Source organism: Drepanopeziza brunnea (assembly GCF_022702325.1).
Source record: "Drepanopeziza brunnea f. sp. 'multigermtubi' strain 214-2 chromosome Unknown ctg19, whole genome shotgun sequence".
Taxonomy (NCBI): domain Eukaryota; kingdom Fungi; phylum Ascomycota; class Leotiomycetes; order Helotiales; family Drepanopezizaceae; genus Drepanopeziza; species Drepanopeziza brunnea.
The window spans coordinates 1,592,487-1,611,418 of NW_027094082.1; the positions used below are offsets into that span (position 1 = coordinate 1,592,487).

At 51.6% G+C, this 18,932-nt stretch overlaps 6 protein-coding genes across 6 annotated transcripts; 5 read left to right on the top strand and 1 right to left on the bottom strand.

Annotated features, from left to right (window-relative positions):
* Window positions 1–2,437: 2,437 nt before the first annotated feature.
* L3040_009210 (uncharacterized protein) lies at window positions 2,438–3,922 on the top strand (the record flags this gene model as incomplete). Its single annotated transcript, XM_066155898.1, has 2 exons — window positions 2,438–2,786; window positions 2,856–3,922. The coding sequence occupies 2 exons, from the start codon at window positions 2,438–2,440 to the stop codon at window positions 3,920–3,922; spliced, it is 1,416 nt and encodes a 471-aa protein (XP_066010179.1).
* Window positions 3,923–4,919: 997 nt separating this feature from the next.
* On the top strand, window positions 4,920–5,694 carry L3040_009211 (uncharacterized protein; the record flags this gene model as incomplete). Its single annotated transcript, XM_066155899.1, has 3 exons — window positions 4,920–4,949; window positions 5,146–5,213; window positions 5,349–5,694. 3 exons carry the CDS (start codon window positions 4,920–4,922, stop codon window positions 5,692–5,694), a joined length of 444 nt encoding a protein of 147 aa, XP_066010180.1.
* Window positions 5,695–8,726: 3,032 nt separating this feature from the next.
* On the top strand, window positions 8,727–12,329 carry L3040_009212 (uncharacterized protein; the record flags this gene model as incomplete). Its single annotated transcript, XM_007290412.1, has 1 exon — window positions 8,727–12,329. The coding sequence occupies one exon, from the start codon at window positions 8,727–8,729 to the stop codon at window positions 12,327–12,329; it is 3,603 nt and encodes a 1,200-aa protein (XP_007290474.1).
* Window positions 12,330–12,864: 535 nt separating this feature from the next.
* On the top strand, window positions 12,865–14,450 carry L3040_009213 (uncharacterized protein; the record flags this gene model as incomplete). The annotated part of the gene is made up of 7 exons (XM_066155900.1): window positions 12,865–13,029; window positions 13,092–13,380; window positions 13,494–13,600; window positions 13,657–13,678; window positions 13,751–13,875; window positions 14,089–14,273; window positions 14,324–14,450. The coding sequence occupies 7 exons, from the start codon at window positions 12,865–12,867 to the stop codon at window positions 14,448–14,450; spliced, it is 1,020 nt and encodes a 339-aa protein (XP_066010181.1).
* Window positions 14,451–15,359: 909 nt separating this feature from the next.
* L3040_009214 (uncharacterized protein) lies at window positions 15,360–16,276 on the top strand (the record flags this gene model as incomplete). The annotated part of the gene is made up of 2 exons (XM_007290410.1): window positions 15,360–15,790; window positions 15,859–16,276. 2 exons carry the CDS (start codon window positions 15,360–15,362, stop codon window positions 16,274–16,276), a joined length of 849 nt encoding a protein of 282 aa, XP_007290472.1.
* A 1,195-nt stretch (window positions 16,277–17,471) lies between these two features.
* L3040_009215 (uncharacterized protein) lies at window positions 17,472–17,975 on the bottom strand (the record flags this gene model as incomplete). The annotated part of the gene is made up of 1 exon (XM_007290409.2): window positions 17,472–17,975. One exon carries the CDS (start codon window positions 17,973–17,975, stop codon window positions 17,472–17,474), a length of 504 nt encoding a protein of 167 aa, XP_007290471.2.
* Window positions 17,976–18,932: the final 957 nt, after the last annotated feature.

An 18,932-nucleotide genomic window follows, 5' to 3' on the forward strand; every position in this document is an offset into this window, starting at 1 on the left:
TTACAAGAATAAGAAGTGCGGATATCCGGGCCACGCTTCCGTCGCTACGTCGCTAGTATATTCCACCTCAAGGCTTGGTTGAAGCTGATCGGACATAACATAGTCAGCCTCGTGAACTTGAGATGGAGCCAGTATACAACTTACAATAAGAGCCACGAGGTAGAAAGAGACGCATTGACGGAGCAGTAAGTAGGTACGGTAGGTACTCGTAAGTACGAAGTAGCCTTATGAAAGAAGTCCTAGTCCTAGGTGATACCGTACTACCGTACCAGTATCGAACTACTACTAGATCGATATCGATCGGGCTCTTCTTTGGCTCGGACGATTGATTCGAGTCCGCGGTCTCCGGGATTCTCCGTAGATGTTCTGTTTCATCATCAAGCAACTAGTAAGTACAGTAGTAGCCTAAGTACCTGTTTACGAACCCAACATCCACGTTCCTGGGAATTAGGCTTGTTATCAACCATGCCAAGATGATCATTTTCCAATCCAATCCAATCCAATCCAATCAAGCCCCCCGACGACACGACGACTCGACACGACGACGACACGACCAAAGTAAAGAATGGCACGTGCCAAAGAGGTGATCCGACAGTCAGGGTCAAGGTCAAGCAAGGTCTTGGGTCAGGGTCCCTGCTGGCAATTAGTCATGAGTGGCGAGTCGAGGCCCGAAGATCCCTGGTAGACGACGGTTGTGCATACAGACAATACTCTGTAGGGAGGTTTCACGTAGATACATTGTATTACGAAGGATATATATATATATACACAGTATAAATATATATATACAGTATAAATATCTACATACTTACTATATACGTATACTATATACATACACATACGACCTACCTACATACATGCATACCTACCTACCCACCTCGGTACCTGCTCCGCTGGCGCAACACCAGACCGACTATCGAGCGCCGGTGTTTGCAACCTCCTCCTGGCGGATGGGCCGGGCCTCCTGGGACCATCGCCGCCATACCGGTCGGTCGTAAGGCGTCCTATGCTTCCGATGCGACTCGACTCGACTCGGCCTGGTCAAACGATTCACTATTGGCGTGGTACTCCGTAATCCGATCACTCGGTGTTGTCAAACTCCTAGTACAACGAACTACCTTCCCTACCCTATACCCAAGCTGATGCCGATGCTAGGTACCCAGGCCTATGCCCACGCCCAGGCCCAAAGCCACCACGGCCATCACGGCCACCACGGCCACCACGGTCCAAGCGTCTGGTGAAGCTGACATTGACATTGACATTCATTGACAAGCATCAAATTGATCCGTCCCCGATAATGCCCAGGGGTTGCGTCTTGGTCTCCACCCTTGGCCTCCACCTTGGCCTCCATCTTGGCCCCATCTTGGCCCCATCTTGCCCACCTTGGCTCCAATCTCGTGGCGTCGGCCCAAAAGTTTCGAGACGCTGATAGCACATCACTACTATACAGAGTGGATATGCTTCTTTTTCTTCATCTTTAAATCCTCCCCCAACGACATCTTTGCCACCCCGCGGATTCCATCTCTTCTCTTCTCCTTTCCTTTTCTTTCTCTTCCTTTCCTTCCCTTTTCTTTCCTTTCCTCCCATCCTATCCTATCCCATCCCATCCCAGGACGCAGCCACTAACACTTGCGGAGCCTCGGCCTCGGTTGGACTAGCTAGCACTCTAGATCCAGTTCCAGTTCCAGATTCAGATCCAGATCCAGATTCATATCCAAATCTAAACCCTTTTTTTGATCCAGCTCCTTACCCAACCGACCGACCGACCCGGCTTACTCTCATCAATTCGCTCCAGTATCAAATATCCAGATCCGCAGGCTCGCGGCCTTTAAACTGGTTCCTTGAGATAATTCTGAACCACCGCTGCAAAGTGGCGTGAAGATTTCGCTCCCATTCGTTATCCGGACTGTTCTGTTCAGTTTCTCCGCGACGGGTTCTGATCCCAAGAGGAGATTCAACTGGCCTTCCTACCGCCCACAACTAGCCCATTCTGCAGTCCTAAGCCACTGACAGGTCCAGTTGTGTCTGCGTGTCTTACCCCCTTTCTCTATTAGAGAGATACCAGGCATCCCGAAAGTCGCCTCGAGACTGGAACCTCTGGTCTCACTGTACTTCTTACCGCCCGTGTTTCCCACTGCCTTCGACACCAGTAAACCTGCGGAAGCCAGCTTGGACCGACGATATACAGCCTTCCTTCTGCCCGTGGCTTTCTTTGGTGAGATTTTCCGCAGGTCATTATCAATAGTTTTGCCAAAGCGAATCCTGAGCGTCTGGAGTCTCCTGATCCCTCCGAAAACTAGAAGGACGGACGTCGAACTTGGGAGAGGAGCATCGTTCCGCAACACGCAGGCAAACATTCTGGGGAACCCATGTGCATGGAAAGTTACCGCAATTAATGGCAGTTGCTGTCCAGGCACCATTGCATTCGAAGTTCGGCATGTGGAATTTGGGCGACGCCAGCAACACATTACCATTCTCGGGGCCAGAAGAAGTTCAGACTTCAATGTCATTCCAGTATCCACTCCCGTCGGAGTCTTCCTCGAATCTGATCCCGGGGTATCACCACCCTTCTCTGAACCACGTACAACCACCATCGCCTGCCCAGGTCAAATCGCCAGGTATCAACGGTCGAGAAGTTGCGCCAGCTTTCGAGTCAGCAAAAGTAAAAAGATCCATGTCGACTCCAAATATCCAAGGTCAGGCATCGGCGGATGCAGCTGCACTTGCATTGTCTGCGGAGAAGAGGAGAAATAAACTTGGCTACCACAGGACTTCTGTGGCTTGCGGTAAGGATTCGATAGAGAGCTCATGGAATGGCTCCCCTCCAGGAGGGCCATGGCTGACATCGGTTGTAGGTCATTGCCGGCGAAGGAAAATCCGGTGCATTGCCGCCCCTGGTGATGCGCATAGTCGATGCTCGAATTGCATCAGATTGAAGAAGGATTGCCAGTTCTTTGCAGTTGACGCGCAGCCGCCGGTCCTTGAATCTCAGCGTAGAGCTTCGAGAACGCAAAGTGGGGCAGAGAGAGCTTCCGAAGAACCTTCCTCTCCATCGACTTCCACTGGCCAAGTACTTGAGATACCACAGACTCTGCCGTATCTCCATCTAGGCATGCCTCCCATCCAGGATCTTGGAGGTCCTCAGATGAAACGCCAGAGGACGGAAAGCTTTTCCCCAGAGTCGACGGGCAAGGGATTTCTTCCTCCGTCCCTGATCAACCCTGTTGTGGTGACCACTTCGCGAAATTTGGAATATACACAACCGTCAGACCATGGTACTACGAACTGGATGGCCACTGAGTTATCACCAAGCACTACAGATCCGAAGATGGAGACGTCCCAATCGTACTGGAGAATCAACACCCACGCATCGCCCATAACACCTGCATTCTCACCCTTCACTCCGAACCTCCAGATTCCGCCTTGGACACCACATGCTGAGGCCAGTCCGCGAGAAGATAATTGGTCGGCTCCCCAGCGATCCATCTCGTATGGCAACCTCGAAGGCCTCCACACCTTACATCAAAGCACCCAGTATGCAGCGTACACGCAACCACCCCCGAGCAACGATCACTATACGACTAAGCCTCGTGTGCTCCAGTCTTCTCCAATGTATCCGCCGCTGATGCAGACATCGTCGAGTATGGTGGCTTCTCATGAACCTCTCTCTGCAACGCCGAGTGAGCCCCATCAGCATCCTCACTCTGCGCAACCTCTTCCACCATCATCGTTCCCGAACTGGCAGCAGCAATTTTATTCCTATCAGAAGTCAGCCAGTGCTGGACCGGACCACTATCCCGGTTGGAACGGACCGCCTGCTGGACCACCACACGAAGGAGGGAATGCACCACTGCCACCTAATTATGGCTACGAAGACCCATCGCATGGGGTATTTTACCAATCACAACATCCCGGGCGTTGAAAGGCTTGGATCTACAGAGAACGCTGTGCCCTCCGCTATCGACATGTGTGGAAAGGTGCGGTTAGAGGCAAAGACTCGGTATCAAGCAGGCGAAGACATTCGAAGCAAGGAGCGCAGGAGGTGGTGCGATACCAAAGATTTGGAATGGCATGTGGGAAGGAAATCAAACGAGAGTGGGAAAGATCACGGCTCCGCAAGTAGAAATACGACAAAGGGAGTAGACAGCAAGGCTACGTATGCCGGGAAGTCTTGAGACGGGGGAATACGGCGCAATATCAGAATCGAGATCTACAGCGTAACTGAACGACAGCATGGCAAGGATCCAGAAATGAGTCTTGGGAAACGGACGGAAAAGGTAAAATAATAAAGAAGACGCGGGCTTCAGGCCACTCAGCACATATTAGCGTGGATTTTCTTGCAGGTTAGATGGGTGGTAAGGCGTCAAGGCGTCAAGATAGCGGCGAAGCCCCCCAAAACGTATTAATCGATGTACAAATAATGCGCATAATGAACGATGAGAACGGGATCAAGGCTGCCAGGAAGAAATGAATGTGAGATGAAGGGACATAGATGGAACGGCGGTCCATAGGAAAAGAGCGAAAGGGCGAGGAATATGTGCATACTATATGTATCGTGTATATGAGTACGACGGATCCTGAGGATGTCTGCTAGTGCCAAAAGAAAGCAAGAGACCTTGGTACCGATAGAAACATACATATAAATAATTTATGTATATATTCAGCTGCCTCGTTTATGTAAGGATGTTGATGTTATTTCTTCTGGAAGAGAATGATGGCCAGCTGCATAAACGAAGGCACTTGAAATACGGGCGGCCGACCACTTGGCTCTGCTCCTTCAACCCCACATCAGGCGGATCCATTCCTCTCGCATCACCAAGACCTACTGCTGCAGTATCACGTCGCCAGTCCACAAACACACAGGATCGCTCCACAGCGAGTACGGCACAGCACAGTACGGTGTGATACGGTAGCACAGGATGGCTCCGTCATGGTCGGGCATGTTCAAGGTGGGTGCAAGCAAGCAAGCAAGCAAGCAATCATGCAAGCAAGCTATTCTATTCTATTCATTCCTACCTACCTACTTAACCTACCTACCTACCTACCTACCTACCTACTCTGCATATTTCTTTCTTTCTTTTTCTTGAATAGACCACCACGGGCAAGAATCCTACGGCTGAAAGGGATGAATGCAATGTGCTGCAGCCCCATCCAGAAGACAGGCTTCATTTGCGCCTTCACCGAGCCAGGAGCGTGGTCCTGACTGCCCAGGAGTGAGTCCCCCCCCCCCCCTGACATCTTCTTTCTTTTTTTTCCCATCTATCTTTCTATCTATCTAGCTATCTACTTTTCTATCTACCCATCAAAGCTAACGCAACCCCCCCTCTCCCTCTTTCCCTCTCCCACAGACTAGTCGAGATCCGCGCCGCCCAGCGCACCTTCGAAGGCGCCTACGTGCGCACCGCGCTCGGGCAGTTCTCCTTCGCGCTCGTCGTGCTCAAGATCTTCACGGCCGAGTTCTACAGCATCGGCGCCCTGTTCGCGACGTACGGCGTCGGCGTGCTGATGGTGAGCCAGTACCGCCGCTACGAGGGCAACCGGCAGTTCTTCAGCGAGAGGGCCGCCGCGGACGGGCTGCCGGGGGATGGCCGGAAGTGCTTCCGCACGAGCGGGAATGTCATCGTGGTGTTGACCGCGCTGAGCGTGGCTGCGTATGCGACTCTGATTGTTTTGACGGCGCGGCTGGAGGATTGAGAAGGGGGGATAGCGGACTGCTTGGAATGCAAATGGGGGTAGAATACAATACATGGAATGTAGTCGTCAGAAGTTCTTGGGGGAGAAATATCATATGGGGCGTCCTTGAGTTGGTTGGAATACAGACATATTGAGGCCGGCGTGACGCGCGAGTGCCGAAGTTTAATACGACTGATGGATATACTCTGACGACGGCATCGCGAAATCGAGGACCAGGACGGCAGACGGTAGATGCATATACATATATACACAAACCCAAGCACCGAAGAAGCAAGGGAAGCACGCCGTCGGCAACGGCAGACCAGGATAGGTACCGGTAGGTTGTAACTAGGTACTCGAATGCAAATGCAATACCTCAAGCTTGCTTTATTTACAAAGTCAATTCGTGCTCAAAATCTCTTAGCATACCTCCCCTTCCCTCCCTCTCTCCCTCCCTCTTCTACACATCCACCCGTCAAGCAAATGGAAGAACTACTACCTACGACAACGTCCATACGGAGCATACATATCTACGAAAAGGCCTGGATCGAAAAGGAGGAGCCCCCAGCCCAGCCCAGCCCAGCCCAGCCATAGCCCTCCCGGCGGGCATGCATGCACGATAAAGTATCTCCCATCCACGTTGAGTTTGCGATGCCTAGTATGTACTCTGCGACTGCGCGAGGTTTGCCAACTGTGTTTGTTGTTGTTGTTGTTGTTGTTGTTGATGATGCGCCCTTTCGACCAGTTGGAATTTGGGACTCGAGAGAGAAAGAAGGGCTCAGTGAGAAGCCGAAGCCCAGGGGGGCGGGGGCCTACCGTACTGTATGTAGCAAGATAGGTTTATCTTATCTTATCTTTTCTTTCCGCCTTGGGGGAGTCGTGACTGACTCTACAGTAAGTAAGTACTACCGGTACCGGTACTACTTACTGTCGATTCTCCGCTCGCTTACGAAACGAAACGGAACGAAAATAAACGGCTGCGGGTAGGGCTTGTTATTATTTTACTTTCTGTAGTGCAGTAGGTACTGTACGTACGAATGTACGGATGTGTAGTAATTTGCTTGTTAGACGAAAAGCTTGAGGGCGCTGGGGGCGCGAGAGACTTGGATGGGGATGGCTTGGCTGGATGGGGTAAGACATGGCATGGCAAGGCAAGGCAAGGTGAGGCAAGGCAAGGCAAGGTGAGGCAAGATGAGGCAAGTAGGCCAAGGGGACGATGGAGAGCTCGAACTGAAAAGTGAAAGAAATGCTACAGTACTGTAGGTATAAGTAATAGCCATCATATGCATCGGATCATCGGTGGGTGTACGTGAGGGACTCGCGGGCGCAGAGCTTGGTTGGTGTTTCGAAGAAGAAGAAGAAGAAGAAACAAAAGAGAAGAAGAAAAATGGGACGAAAAAGGAAGAGAAAAGAAAAAGAAAGAAAAAGAAAAAGAAAGAAAAAGAAAGAAGAAAAGGGGGTAGGAATCGAGATTGAAGAACCGCTTTCTTGCCCCTGCGGTGGGGAGCCCCAACAAGCCGTCAAGCGCGATGGTGGGGCTTGTCCCAGCTCCACAAGGTCTGGCCGCTGGAAGTGACAGCGGGATTGGATTGGTTGCAGAACGAATGAGGCGGTCGAAGGAAGCGGAAGCGGAAGCGGAAGCGGAAGCGGAAGCGGGAAGGGGAAGTGGAAGGCTCGTGATCTGTACAGCTACTGTATTGAGAAGAGGGAACTATTTTCAATGACTAAGGAAGTAGGCTATGCTACTAGGTGTGTGACTTCACGGCTGTATGGAGTATAAGCTGTGTCGTGCTGTCTGAGTGAGGTGTGGATGAAGCTGGACGGGCACCGGCAGGTAGTAGTCGTAGGTAGTACCGGTAGGTAGGTGTTCGGTGGGTGTCTTGTCTAGCGAGCCCCTTGAACTGCTACTGTATCGAGTGTCGCTTCACCAGGTACGGAGATAGTAAAAAAGCCAACTGAAACTTCCGCATCTCCTATAACCTAGGTAGTTGTGACTTGACTTCAGCGGTGCGCTCTCCGCCTATTCCTGGACCAGTCTCACCTTTTCTTCTGCTGCGCGGCTGATATGCTCCACTTTGTCCGCAATGCAATGAAGTTCGCAGTTCGCTTGAGATGTTAGACCCATTCTCATGGGCTAGAAGATAGATACCTCTCTATCCATCGTCGTGCTGCCTAACTAGCTGTAGGTACTCCGTATACCTATCAGGATGCTCAGCCACCACTACCTGGGAATAGGCCTAGACTAGAGACAATACAGTAAGGCTGACTGCCCTGTGGCCCTGTGGCCCTGTGGCCCTGTGGCCGCCCTGTGCCCCACTCCCCTCCCCTCCACTCCCCTCCCACTCCCCTCCGACAGTCCCTGTTGATAAGTGATGGGCTGATGCAGTTGTTGCATTTTCGCTTCTGCCCGTCGCCGGCCGGTCGGTCAGCCTGATCGCTCTGCTCTGCTCTGCTCTGCTCTGCTCTCCTCTGCTCTGCTCTCCTCTCTCCTCGTTGGCTGATATTCTGCACTGTAGTCTGTAGCTGTAATGTCCGCTCAAGAGTCAAGACCTTCTTCCCTGACTTTCTCCTCCTCCTCCTCCTCCTCCTCCTCTTCTTCTTCTTCTTCTCTGCAAATCTCAAACGCCAACTGCTGTGTATCTTACTGTGGCTCTTACTGTCCTGTAGCGGCAACCGTCCTGTACGGGGTAACTTCTCCCTTACTCAACCGCCCACCTACCTACCTACAAACTTCCCTACCTACTTACCTTTCTGACTAAACCCCGTCTTTCACTCATCTATCCTCCTTCGCCGTCGTCTGCATTGCAATTACACTGTCACATCACATTGCGCTCTGGCTCTACACATCTCTCGGTTCAACAAGCGCGTTGAGTAGCTCCGTCCTACCAACAACAATCCCCAAGCCTGTACATCATGACCACTGCCCGGTCTGCTCCCTCTTGACGCAGCCCAGCACGCTCTACCTAGACACCGAGACCTGAAAACAAAGCTTCTACAAGGCTATAAGGCTCATTCCCGAAATCCACTATAGCCTCCCCCCTCCCATCATCTTGATGTCTTCTACATACCAGTCTGCTTCTCCTTCTGTCGACCCCCATAGCTCGAGAGACTTCAACGATGAGCTGCGGCTGAATCACCATATACTCACCAAATCTTTCGACTCCAGTCTTCTGTCCTCTCCCTTCAGCCATGCTCTTACGACCAGCAATTCTGCTAGTCCTTTATACACATCTGGGGAGAGCCTGTCTGAGTATAGCAATTTCCAGTCCGACATAGACGACGTTGACCCTTTCTTCGGCGTAAACTTCGACGACGGGGTACAGCGAATCAACTCCCTTCCTATTACTATCACCCCTATGAACGTCGCCTATCCATCTGCAACTCTCAAACGGGCTTCACCAACACCAGCAAGCAATCAACCTTCGAGTGCGACCTGGGCCATCTCAACCTATCCTCTCAGCCCAAGTCACACTATTATACCCAACACACCCTCACTAAAAAGAGCAGTCAGTGAGACAACGAGGACTACAATATCGCAGCACGAGCTGAACACTGGGCTGCATAACTCGCGACTCCCCCCGGGACCAGATATGAGACCGACACCAGATAGCAGTGGAAGCAGTCATACGAGTGCCGAAGGCCATGAACCGAGCAGCATGCCACGTTCTGGACATAGCCCCAGCCTCATGGGCTTCCACGGGGGCGGCAGGCAACAGAACCGTCAACCCTCTCCGTTTCTACAGTCCAACCGAGGGTACAGTGCAACTAATGCCGATAATTTCGGCGGAGACGTTTCAAGCCAAACACAATACCAACATCCGCATATGGCCACCGAGAGGGACGACGATGGGTTATGGAGAGCGAGTGAAGTGAACGGGCAGAGTGGACTGGATCCCGACTCCCGTAAAGTCATCAACGATGAGGTTCCTACACTGAAAGAGCAAGAAGAATACCGACGCATACAGGAAAAGAACAGCGAGGTGGAAGAATGGAGATCGCAAGCCGGAGAAAATAGCGACGCGGAAAATGAACAGCCCGTCCAATCCTACTTCTCCTTGTACTCGAACAGTTGGTATCCGCGAGGAGACCCTGGAACTGGAACGCCTCGCGATAAAGAAGACAACAACTTAGCGCCACTTGACGACAGTGCTAGCGTGCACGAGAACCGTCTTGCAGAAGGCCAAACTTACTTCGACCTCAACAGCATTTACATCAGCGATGTGGACAAGCAGGAATTGATCAACCATGCGCGGCATTGGCAAGATGCCCCCTCCGTACCTCATATCATGACAAGCGCCTTTCAGCCCCAAACGTCAAACGAGGCCATGAACAGATTCAACCGAGCCGCAGATTCCTTCTCGATCACGTCACGTGCTGCTACATGGGGAACCCGCCGGCGCAGCGAACCGAGCCTGGCAGACTTCGAGGGCATCTCTGATGGAAGCTTTCTTAAAAAGCTGTCGATTAGCAGCAAATCAAGGGAGGAGCGTCCTCGCCAGAACAGTCTCCTTGATCAAGGGCTGAATCGATTAGCAAGCTTCACACGCAAGAGAAGTGACAGCAAGCTCAAGCGTGTACGCAGTACTCAGAACTTCCCAGAAGAGACGCAGGCGCCACCAAATGCAAGGCATTACAGCCAGGATTCGCTGGCACCGCCCACGAGAAGCCTCAGCTCTGCAAAGAAACAAACGGTCAGTATCAATACCGCCTTTGCCGCAATGACAGGTCCTCTTGCCGCTGTTGGGACAGCCCATACGCGCCGTACCACTGTTGGCCACATGGTTACATCGCCTAAGAGCCCAGTCCATCTGGGATTCAAGTCCGTGATAAGGCGTGCAAGAAGCCGAAGCGAATTGACTTCACAAGAGAAGAAGAGGCAGACAGGTCTTGTGAGCCTGTGGAGAGGGCAAGGAGGACCTCCAGTCTTAGCAACTCCACCGACTCCGGCCGAAATGAAGGCAGAGCGGCCTGAGCCCGAAGTGGATGATCACGAGGATGATGACGATGACGATGATGAACAATCAGACGAGAACCACCCCAAGATGGAGTCCGGACATCAAGCAGATGTGATTGTGGCAAACTACGAAGGTTTCAAATCTCACGTACGGCGTTTGAATCCTGACATGGACCCTCAACACAACTGGCTTATCAGCAGGATTGCCCATCAACAGGAGATTCGCTACAAGAACTTGCTTGATCTCAGGGTCAAGCATTTACAGGCCATCAGCTCCCGCAAATGCTCTGCTGGACCCCATTGTTTAGCTTTGGGAGGTTCGATCACTTTGACAGATGTCAAGGGCAATCCGCGCGACCAGGATCGTACTCCAGCTTCACTTCAATTGGTGACAGATTTCTCTGACGACTCCGATCCTATCGAGGGTACTATTACTGCTCAGACATTCCCATCAGGGGTGCCAATGCCACCCACCAATAATCTTCCCGCGGAGTTTGAATGCCAACTGTGCTTCAAGGCCAAGAAATTCCAGAAACCTTCAGACTGGACTAAGCATGTCCACGAAGACGTGCAGCCATTCACTTGCACCTATGCCAATTGCAAGGAGCCCAAGTCCTTCAAGAGGAAAGCAGATTGGGTCCGCCATGAGAATGAGAGACATCGTCATCTGGAGTGGTGGATCTGCCAGGTGGGCGATTGCAGACACCCATGTTATCGAAAAGATAACTTCCTTAAACATCTTGCACGTGAGCACAAGGTGCCGGAGCCGAAGCAGAAGACAAGAGCTGCCATCAAGAAGGTGTGCACAACTGAGCCAGCCTGGGAATGGCTGGAAAAATGTTACCATCAGACGCACAATCGGCCCGAGGATGAGCCGTGCAAATTTTGTGGTAGATCGTTTCCAACCTGGAAGAAGCTGACTGTCCATCTTGCCAAACATATGGAACACATCAGCTTGCCCATTCTCCGCTTGGTTAAGGCAAAAGCTGTCGACGCGAACACGATCATCAGCCCGGTGGAGCAAGTACTCACACCAGTGACACCGATGAGTCGTGCTACAGTGGAATTTCACAGCCCATTGGACATGGAAAGTGTCTCTCCCAATTTCACTACAGGTTCTCAAGTCGCCTCGATAGATTTTGAAGAGCCTGAATATTTCCAGACAGACGGGTCATCCATCGGGTATGGCCTGCAAGCACCATTGCCACAGGAAACTCGCTATTCCAACAACAGCGACAACATGTACTCGACCGCTTTTCATGTTGAGAGCATGGGACAGACCCGTGGATTCGATACTATGAATCCGAACACCATGGTCCATGTTGATCAGACTCGAGCTTTCGGCCCTTTGAATTCGGATTTTTCTCAGCCCCGAGCGGAACCCATCCGTGGGTTTGGATCGAGGGACTATGCATTTTCTCATGTGATGCCCGGCCAGAATTGCAATATGCAGCAGGATTCGGGGTACCCCTTCCCACAGACGTTCTCTGCAGCAGCAGCCCCAATATCCGGCTTTCCAACCTCAAACATGCTGGGTGGCACCGAAGCTGGATTCGCATCCATTGACCCGGTGAACGGAAGAGGAGTCCAGAATTTTTCGCAAGTACCGCGGAGTCACGCTTACGGGAGCGCACCTACATATCGGCATTCCCCTCAGGACATTCCTCGGAATGCGCAATCCTTCTATGGACATCAAGGATGATGATGATGATTTATTATGAATATATACATATATGTGTGTATGTGTGTGTGTGCCATGGCGTTATCGTGTCGTATCCATGGCTATTTATATTCTCATGAATGGTGTCATGTGTTTTTGTTTCTTCCCCCGGCTCTAGATACTATGAGATGTTTATGTTGCTCTTTGTATACCTATATCCTGGGCGTGGTGTTGGGTGTGGTGCGGATACAATTGATACACAATATGATCTGACTTTGGCGGGCTTGCGTCGACCTTATTAGGCTTTTAAAGATAGATATATATATATATATATATATACATATTTCAACTCCGCTTCTGATCTGATTCGTCCAGTTAGAGAGAGCCGTAAAACTCCGTATGATTCAGTTGTATTACAATAAGCCTTGCTTGGCACTGAGGCATGAAGGCCCACGAAATTGCCAGGCCTGAATCTCGCCATCTCTTTCGCTCACAACACGTCGACGTCCATCAGCTTCATCTCATCATATTCATATTGATCACTAGTTCTCTATCAAAGAGTCATCCGCTCTCAAAGATGGGATTAATGACTTACATCTCGAGTCTACTCCTCGCATCCCAGCCCACCACCCAATTTCAATCGTCCACAGCCCAGAACTTCACACTCCAAGTTTGGCTCAACAACTCCCCTCTAAACCAACAATCCGTATCCTGGTTTCCAAATCCAGATTTCGAAAAGCCCGTACTTTGCCGTTCCCTCCTCCTCCTCCTGCTCCACGGCCTACACACTGACGAAAGATCCAGGGCTTCTTCGGCATACCAATCCGGAGTCCAGCGGATCCGCTCCCCGTCGGCGACCGCGCAATCTTCGTGCGCGACAGGGACTTTCCGGATTCGCTCTTCTTCGCGGAGCCTGATAGCCAAATCAACAAGGTTTTCGTGCAGGCGAGCGGTGAGGTCGAGTATGCAGTAGACCTACCGACTGAGTTCTTCAAGCCGTACACGGGCAACTTTTCCACCGTCGATTATACGCACTGGCCGGATCTGGAGACTATTCACGTGTTGGACTTTGAGCCGCCTGGATTTGTTCTAGGTATGCTTTACCTTACTTTACTTTTTTTTTTTTTTTTTTTTTTTTTGTGGTCTCCCTGGGACATCTCACGTGCTTCGTTTTTGCTTGTGACCGGTTGCTGATGATGGGGATAGGCGTGTGGCTGGCTTGTCCGAGGGACTTGGGAGTAGAGAAAGGGTACCAGCTGCTGGCTATGACGCCGATGTTCAAGCACGCTGGTTGCATCACGCTGGACTGGCTGGTGATGAGGGAAATTGAGGCAGAACGGGTTGCGGATCCGGAAGTTGCTGAGAGCAGGCCAGGCTTGTAGCTCCCACGAGTAAGACGCATATTATATATCATAACGCTCTCGGTGAGAATAACGTTTTTTTGCATTGCTAATTATTGACAGCTGGTAATGCCGCTTGTATACTTATTTTGGCTCGCCAGGGCTTTACATGTGCGGGTGCGCAATCTTTTCTTCTGCAGACTATGTATGCAATGGTGCCCCGAATTCCGTGCCACGTTGAATTCACGGTATGTGATTACATCGATTTCCCGTAAGGCGCCTTATTTGTTCCGAGGATGAGGTCGACGCCTATCGACTTTGCGGCTGCAATCTCCAGTCCTGAACTGCATTCATACACATCGGATTCTGTCACCTTATACGTGCTGAGAGATTCTGAAAACGAAACAACGAGCCGACTCTGATATTCACATGAATTAAGGAATGTGCATATTTCGCGATAGAGCTCTCAGCTCTCAGTTCGATGTCCTCGTTGCAAGAATTATGGAGCTATGGAAAGTGATTGGGATGGATTCGTGCGGGGAGGAGAAGAAGATGGGGATAGCGAATCGAAGAGGGAGGAGGAGCTTAATCTGGCTCTTTCAGAAATCCCAATACCGTTGAAACTGCCGTTGGCTGCATACTGCTGGTAAATCTCCTCATCCAATTGGGATACGGATTGCTAATTGTTAAGTGCAGGGACATGAAGCTGCAGATTAATCGCCCCGATCGGACCTGGAAATCCAAATTGTTGCTCGAACGCAGATCTGGAGAACGCTTTGCCGCTGAGTACTTGGATGGGCGAGATAAATCCACCACCAGCTAGCCTTTGTCCAGAGGGTGTGGCCAAGCAATTCGGGGGTGGAGTTTGACGTAGAGTCAGGAATGGCACGGCTTGGTTCGAGAAACCAATTAAGATCGTACAGAGAGCCTGTAAGTTTCCGTCATCTCCTGCGTAGATATCATGTATAGATTATTACGTGAGTACTTGCAACATAAAGCAACCAATTAATTCTAGTCTTTGACGACTTCGAAAACCCCTTGTTTGTTTATCTTTCCCAGCAGTACTTCTCGCTTACTGCGCTACAGATACTATTTGTCTGCACTTCAAAAGTTCTAGCTCTAATCAGATGATGCAGATAACTCACCTGTATGATCACAAGAGAATTTAAGTTGATCTAGCATTCTGTCAACTCAAATCATTCACAGATACTCCGTGCAGACAGAGACGATGGAGTGAAACTGTCACAGTCGCAAAATCAACCGAGCATACATACCATCCCAGCATCGCCTCATCGAGAGGATTCCAAGAACAGTGGCGTGTATTTGACGGATGAATCCTCGATAGAGACTGGTCCAGATGAAGGGTAGTCCTCGAATTGGTCATCGCAGGTCAATCCTCCAGCTCTCTGACCTCTTTCGGGGCATTGCCGCGGCAAATCGGCAAAGCGATTCCTATGTATGTGCTTTAGACCAGAGCTACTCTGGATCCACCACGAAAAATGACGTAGCATATCACGAATTGTCTTACATGTTTTGATGTACATTACGCGTCAGGACTGCTTCTCTTTCTAGATCTTCTTTCTCTTTCATTATATAATCACTTACCACTACTTTTCTCTCTACTCATAGGATTCCATCGCGTTCGAGGGTGTAGGCGGCCTGCTCCTCGCTTATTTCCTCCATCGCCAAGGGCCCCCTTTCAACTTTGTACATCTCGAAGAAAGACGTCGCCATGGCCGGCGTGAGGGCGCCATGGTGGGCGACCATCTACGTCCTGGTCCCCATCTTCTCGGGATTCGTATGGCTCGGGATGCTCCTCGGGATGCTGCTCTGGTGGGCTGTGGGAAAGCACAAGGCACACCTCTCGCCCATGGAACCGAGCCAGCACATCTCATACATCTCGGACATTGGAGCGCTCGAGCTGCAGCCTCTGTTCATCTCCATGGGCACCGTCACCGTCGTGAGCTTCACGTCGGTCTTCGTGACGGAGCGCTGGCTGCGCCACCGAGGAACCATCGCGCGAAACACGTCGTCGTTTCAAAAGCTGCTGAGCGTGCTCGCGACCCTGTTTGCCATAGCGGGCATGATCGGCCTGATCATCCTCACCTGTCGCAACAACGTCGATTACTCGAACGTCCACGACGCATGCCTGGTGGTCTTCATGTCAGTGCCCTCCTCCAGCGTCCCTCCCCGGTCGCACCCCACCACCACCACCCAACTGACGGAGACAGTGCCGGCTACATCATCTCCGCCATCTTCGTCTGCTGGGAGTACCAGCGCCTCGGGTTCCACTACCGCGACCACCGCATCCTCCGGGTCTCCTTCTGGCTCAAACTCGCCTTCATCGTGGTGGAGCTGAGCCTCGCCATCGCCTTCGCCGTGCTCGGCAAGCAGGACCGCTACAACGCCGCCGCCGTGTGCGAGTGGATCGTCGCCTTCATCTACACGTTCTACGTGTGGAGCTACGCCATCGACTTCATCCCGGCGGTGAGAACGGAGCACTACGCGTCCAAGGAGACGGTGGTCGCCATGGCCGAGAGTTCGAAGACCGCGTCGCGGATGGGGGGGTACCCCGACGGAGTAGGTCAGGAAGAGGCAGCTCTCGGAGCGACTGATGGGATTCGTGGCCAGCAGCCGAGATATTTTTGATGAGCTGGTGGGTGTTTGGGAAGGTATAAACTACAGAATTTAGTTACGAGGATATGGTCTCTGTGGCGATGGCGTTCTGGTAGGATACACCCATAGATGTTTTACACTAATATTCCCCGGGTTTTGCCAGCATAGTAAAGCATAGGCATAGCATAGTATAGCATGGTATAACGACAGCATATGTTCGTAACGGTCGAATGGTTGGTTCGTTCGGCCGCTGACGAAATGAACCTTGTATATAAGAGAAGAAACGAGAAAGTTCGAGTCCTTTGCGGAAGATCTTGGGGCATTTTTCACTTGTCTTTTCTCTCCCTCTCTCTCTCCCTCTCTCTCCCTCTCTCTCTCCCTCTCTCTCCCTCCCTCTCCCTCTTTCCTTTTCTGTTCTCGTCTCAGCGACAAGTGGTAACAAGCCCAGATCACTTCCTTACCCATCACAGAGAAACAATTCATGATCAGACTCCTCTCAGACCCGCACATCATATACGCACATAACAAAACCCTTCAGCCCGATCTGTAATGCTCTCCCATCCATCCATCCATCCATCCATCAATCCATCAATCTATTCAAGCCTCAAATCAAACCCAACTCTTCTTCTTCTTCTTCTCCTTCCTCCTCTTCTCCTCCTTCCTCCTCCTCCTCCTCCCCCTCTTCTTTTGAAAAGAGCACATATAATCCTACTTTCAAAAGCAACCAACCAACCAACCAACCAGCACCTCGCTCGCTTCATCCCCAATCCCGAACCTAGCCTTGCCACTCCCCATCTATTCAAGATACCCCTCTACCAAAGTCACCAGATCGATAAGTGCTAGAGAGGGTACTACTGCGTGTCCACTTCAGAATGACCGTATCCAGATTTCACGACTTCCGAATCGAGATGATGATTACCGACGTTCCGAGGTAGCAAGATATGGAGAAGGTATGAAGGCGGGTTGGTGGAAATATGCGCCTTTTTGGAGCTGGAAGGGAGTCAGTCGGGGTGTGATTATACCCCTCCTGCTCTGTGTGTATGTATGTATGTATGATCAAGTTCTCGCGCCACTTCACTTCGCTCGAATATTCTTCTTTATGCAAGTTGCGCATCATCCTTAGATATCTCATAAAAGTCACAAAGGTCACAGTGATGAGATGTCAAAATGGTAACAATATGCATGATTCAACAAAGTATCAATCAGCCTGTTCATTCTACCATCCAAGTTACTCCCGTCCAGACACGTCCCCAAACCCGCCGCCGCCCTCTTCCCGAAAACCCACCACTACCGTCTCCCTTCCCTGGTTCCCATCGAAGATAACCACCGTCGCCCCCTCGTCCTCCACAAACCGCACCCTCTTCACCACCCTTTCCTCACAACAGGCCTCCAACAACGTGTCCCTCTCGCTCGCCACCGCACCATTCCGCAAGATACCCACCGTCACCAGAGCCCCCCTCCCCCTCCCCCTCCCCGTCTGCCTCCGTCTGCGCCCACACCACCACTCCACCATCGGCTCTCTGGACCGCCACATCCCGGCCAGGCCCATCACGCACACGAACACGAGGAGGCCAGCGAAGATGCGGTCCTCGTTCACGACGAGCCACTGCCGGATCTGCTCGCGGTTCTCGGGGCCGAGGCGGTGGAAGATGGGGTGCGGAAGGGGGACTTCGCCGCCGCTGCCGCCGCCGTGGTGGCCGTGGTAGCGGCCAGGGAAGGAGGCGCTGCGCATGGTCGCGGAGAGGTGGTGGTGCTGGTAGTGGTAGTGGTCCACCAGTGCGGGATCCCAGCTACGTGGGTCGGGAGTGCGTGTGGCGGGAGTGGTGTTCCGCGGTAGCAGGGAGGTGGAGAGTTCGATGCCTGCTGGGAGTGCTTGAGCGAGGTGTGGAGCTTGTATAGGAGAGGGAGGAGTCCCGGCATTGAATTGCCAGCTGGCTGCTGGCTGCGGCGATGAACGAGTTGAGGAATGCGGTGGAGTGTGGAATAAGTCTGGGGTATGGATGCTATTGAGGCATGGCGAGGCCGGATCTTGGGACGTCGACCAGAACTGCTGTAAAATGTCAGAGAGAGAGAGAGAGAGAGAGAGAGAGAGAGAGCAGTTGGGGGATTTGGCGGTTGAACGCTAAAATTTGATGAGTGACGACGCGCAGCCTGGATCTTCTAATGACGAACAGGAGGAGTCCGTTTTACTCTTTTGGGCAGGAGCGATGCGGCCCGTTGCGCACCTCGCTTAGCGGTCACTCCCCCCTTTTCCTCCATCTCGCTAAGCCGCCCTGTGTTCCTATTGCCTCTGTTGGCTGAACAAGCCAGTGCTGGTTTCCCCTCGGCCTGTAACCTGAACAAAGACAAGACATGGTCGATTTTCTCTCAAAATTCGAAAGACTGTCTCATATACATTGTTCGTTACTCGAAACATATCGTTTGTCCCATTCTTTACAAACTTGGGTTTGTCTCTTCCTCTTCGATCCTCTTCGAGTGCCAACGAATCAACCAATTCCGAATGCTATGGTTGGTTTGTTCTCCCTGTGTCCAGCACGCATTTCGAGACGGCCGGACACCAGTCCGTACAGGAAACAACGCAAACAAAGAGACAATAGGTATCGCCCGTATAAAGGCGCCAGACATCAACCCCTCTACATAAACACACCGCCAACACTTCCTCACTGCCCAAATTTAACTAGACTAACAT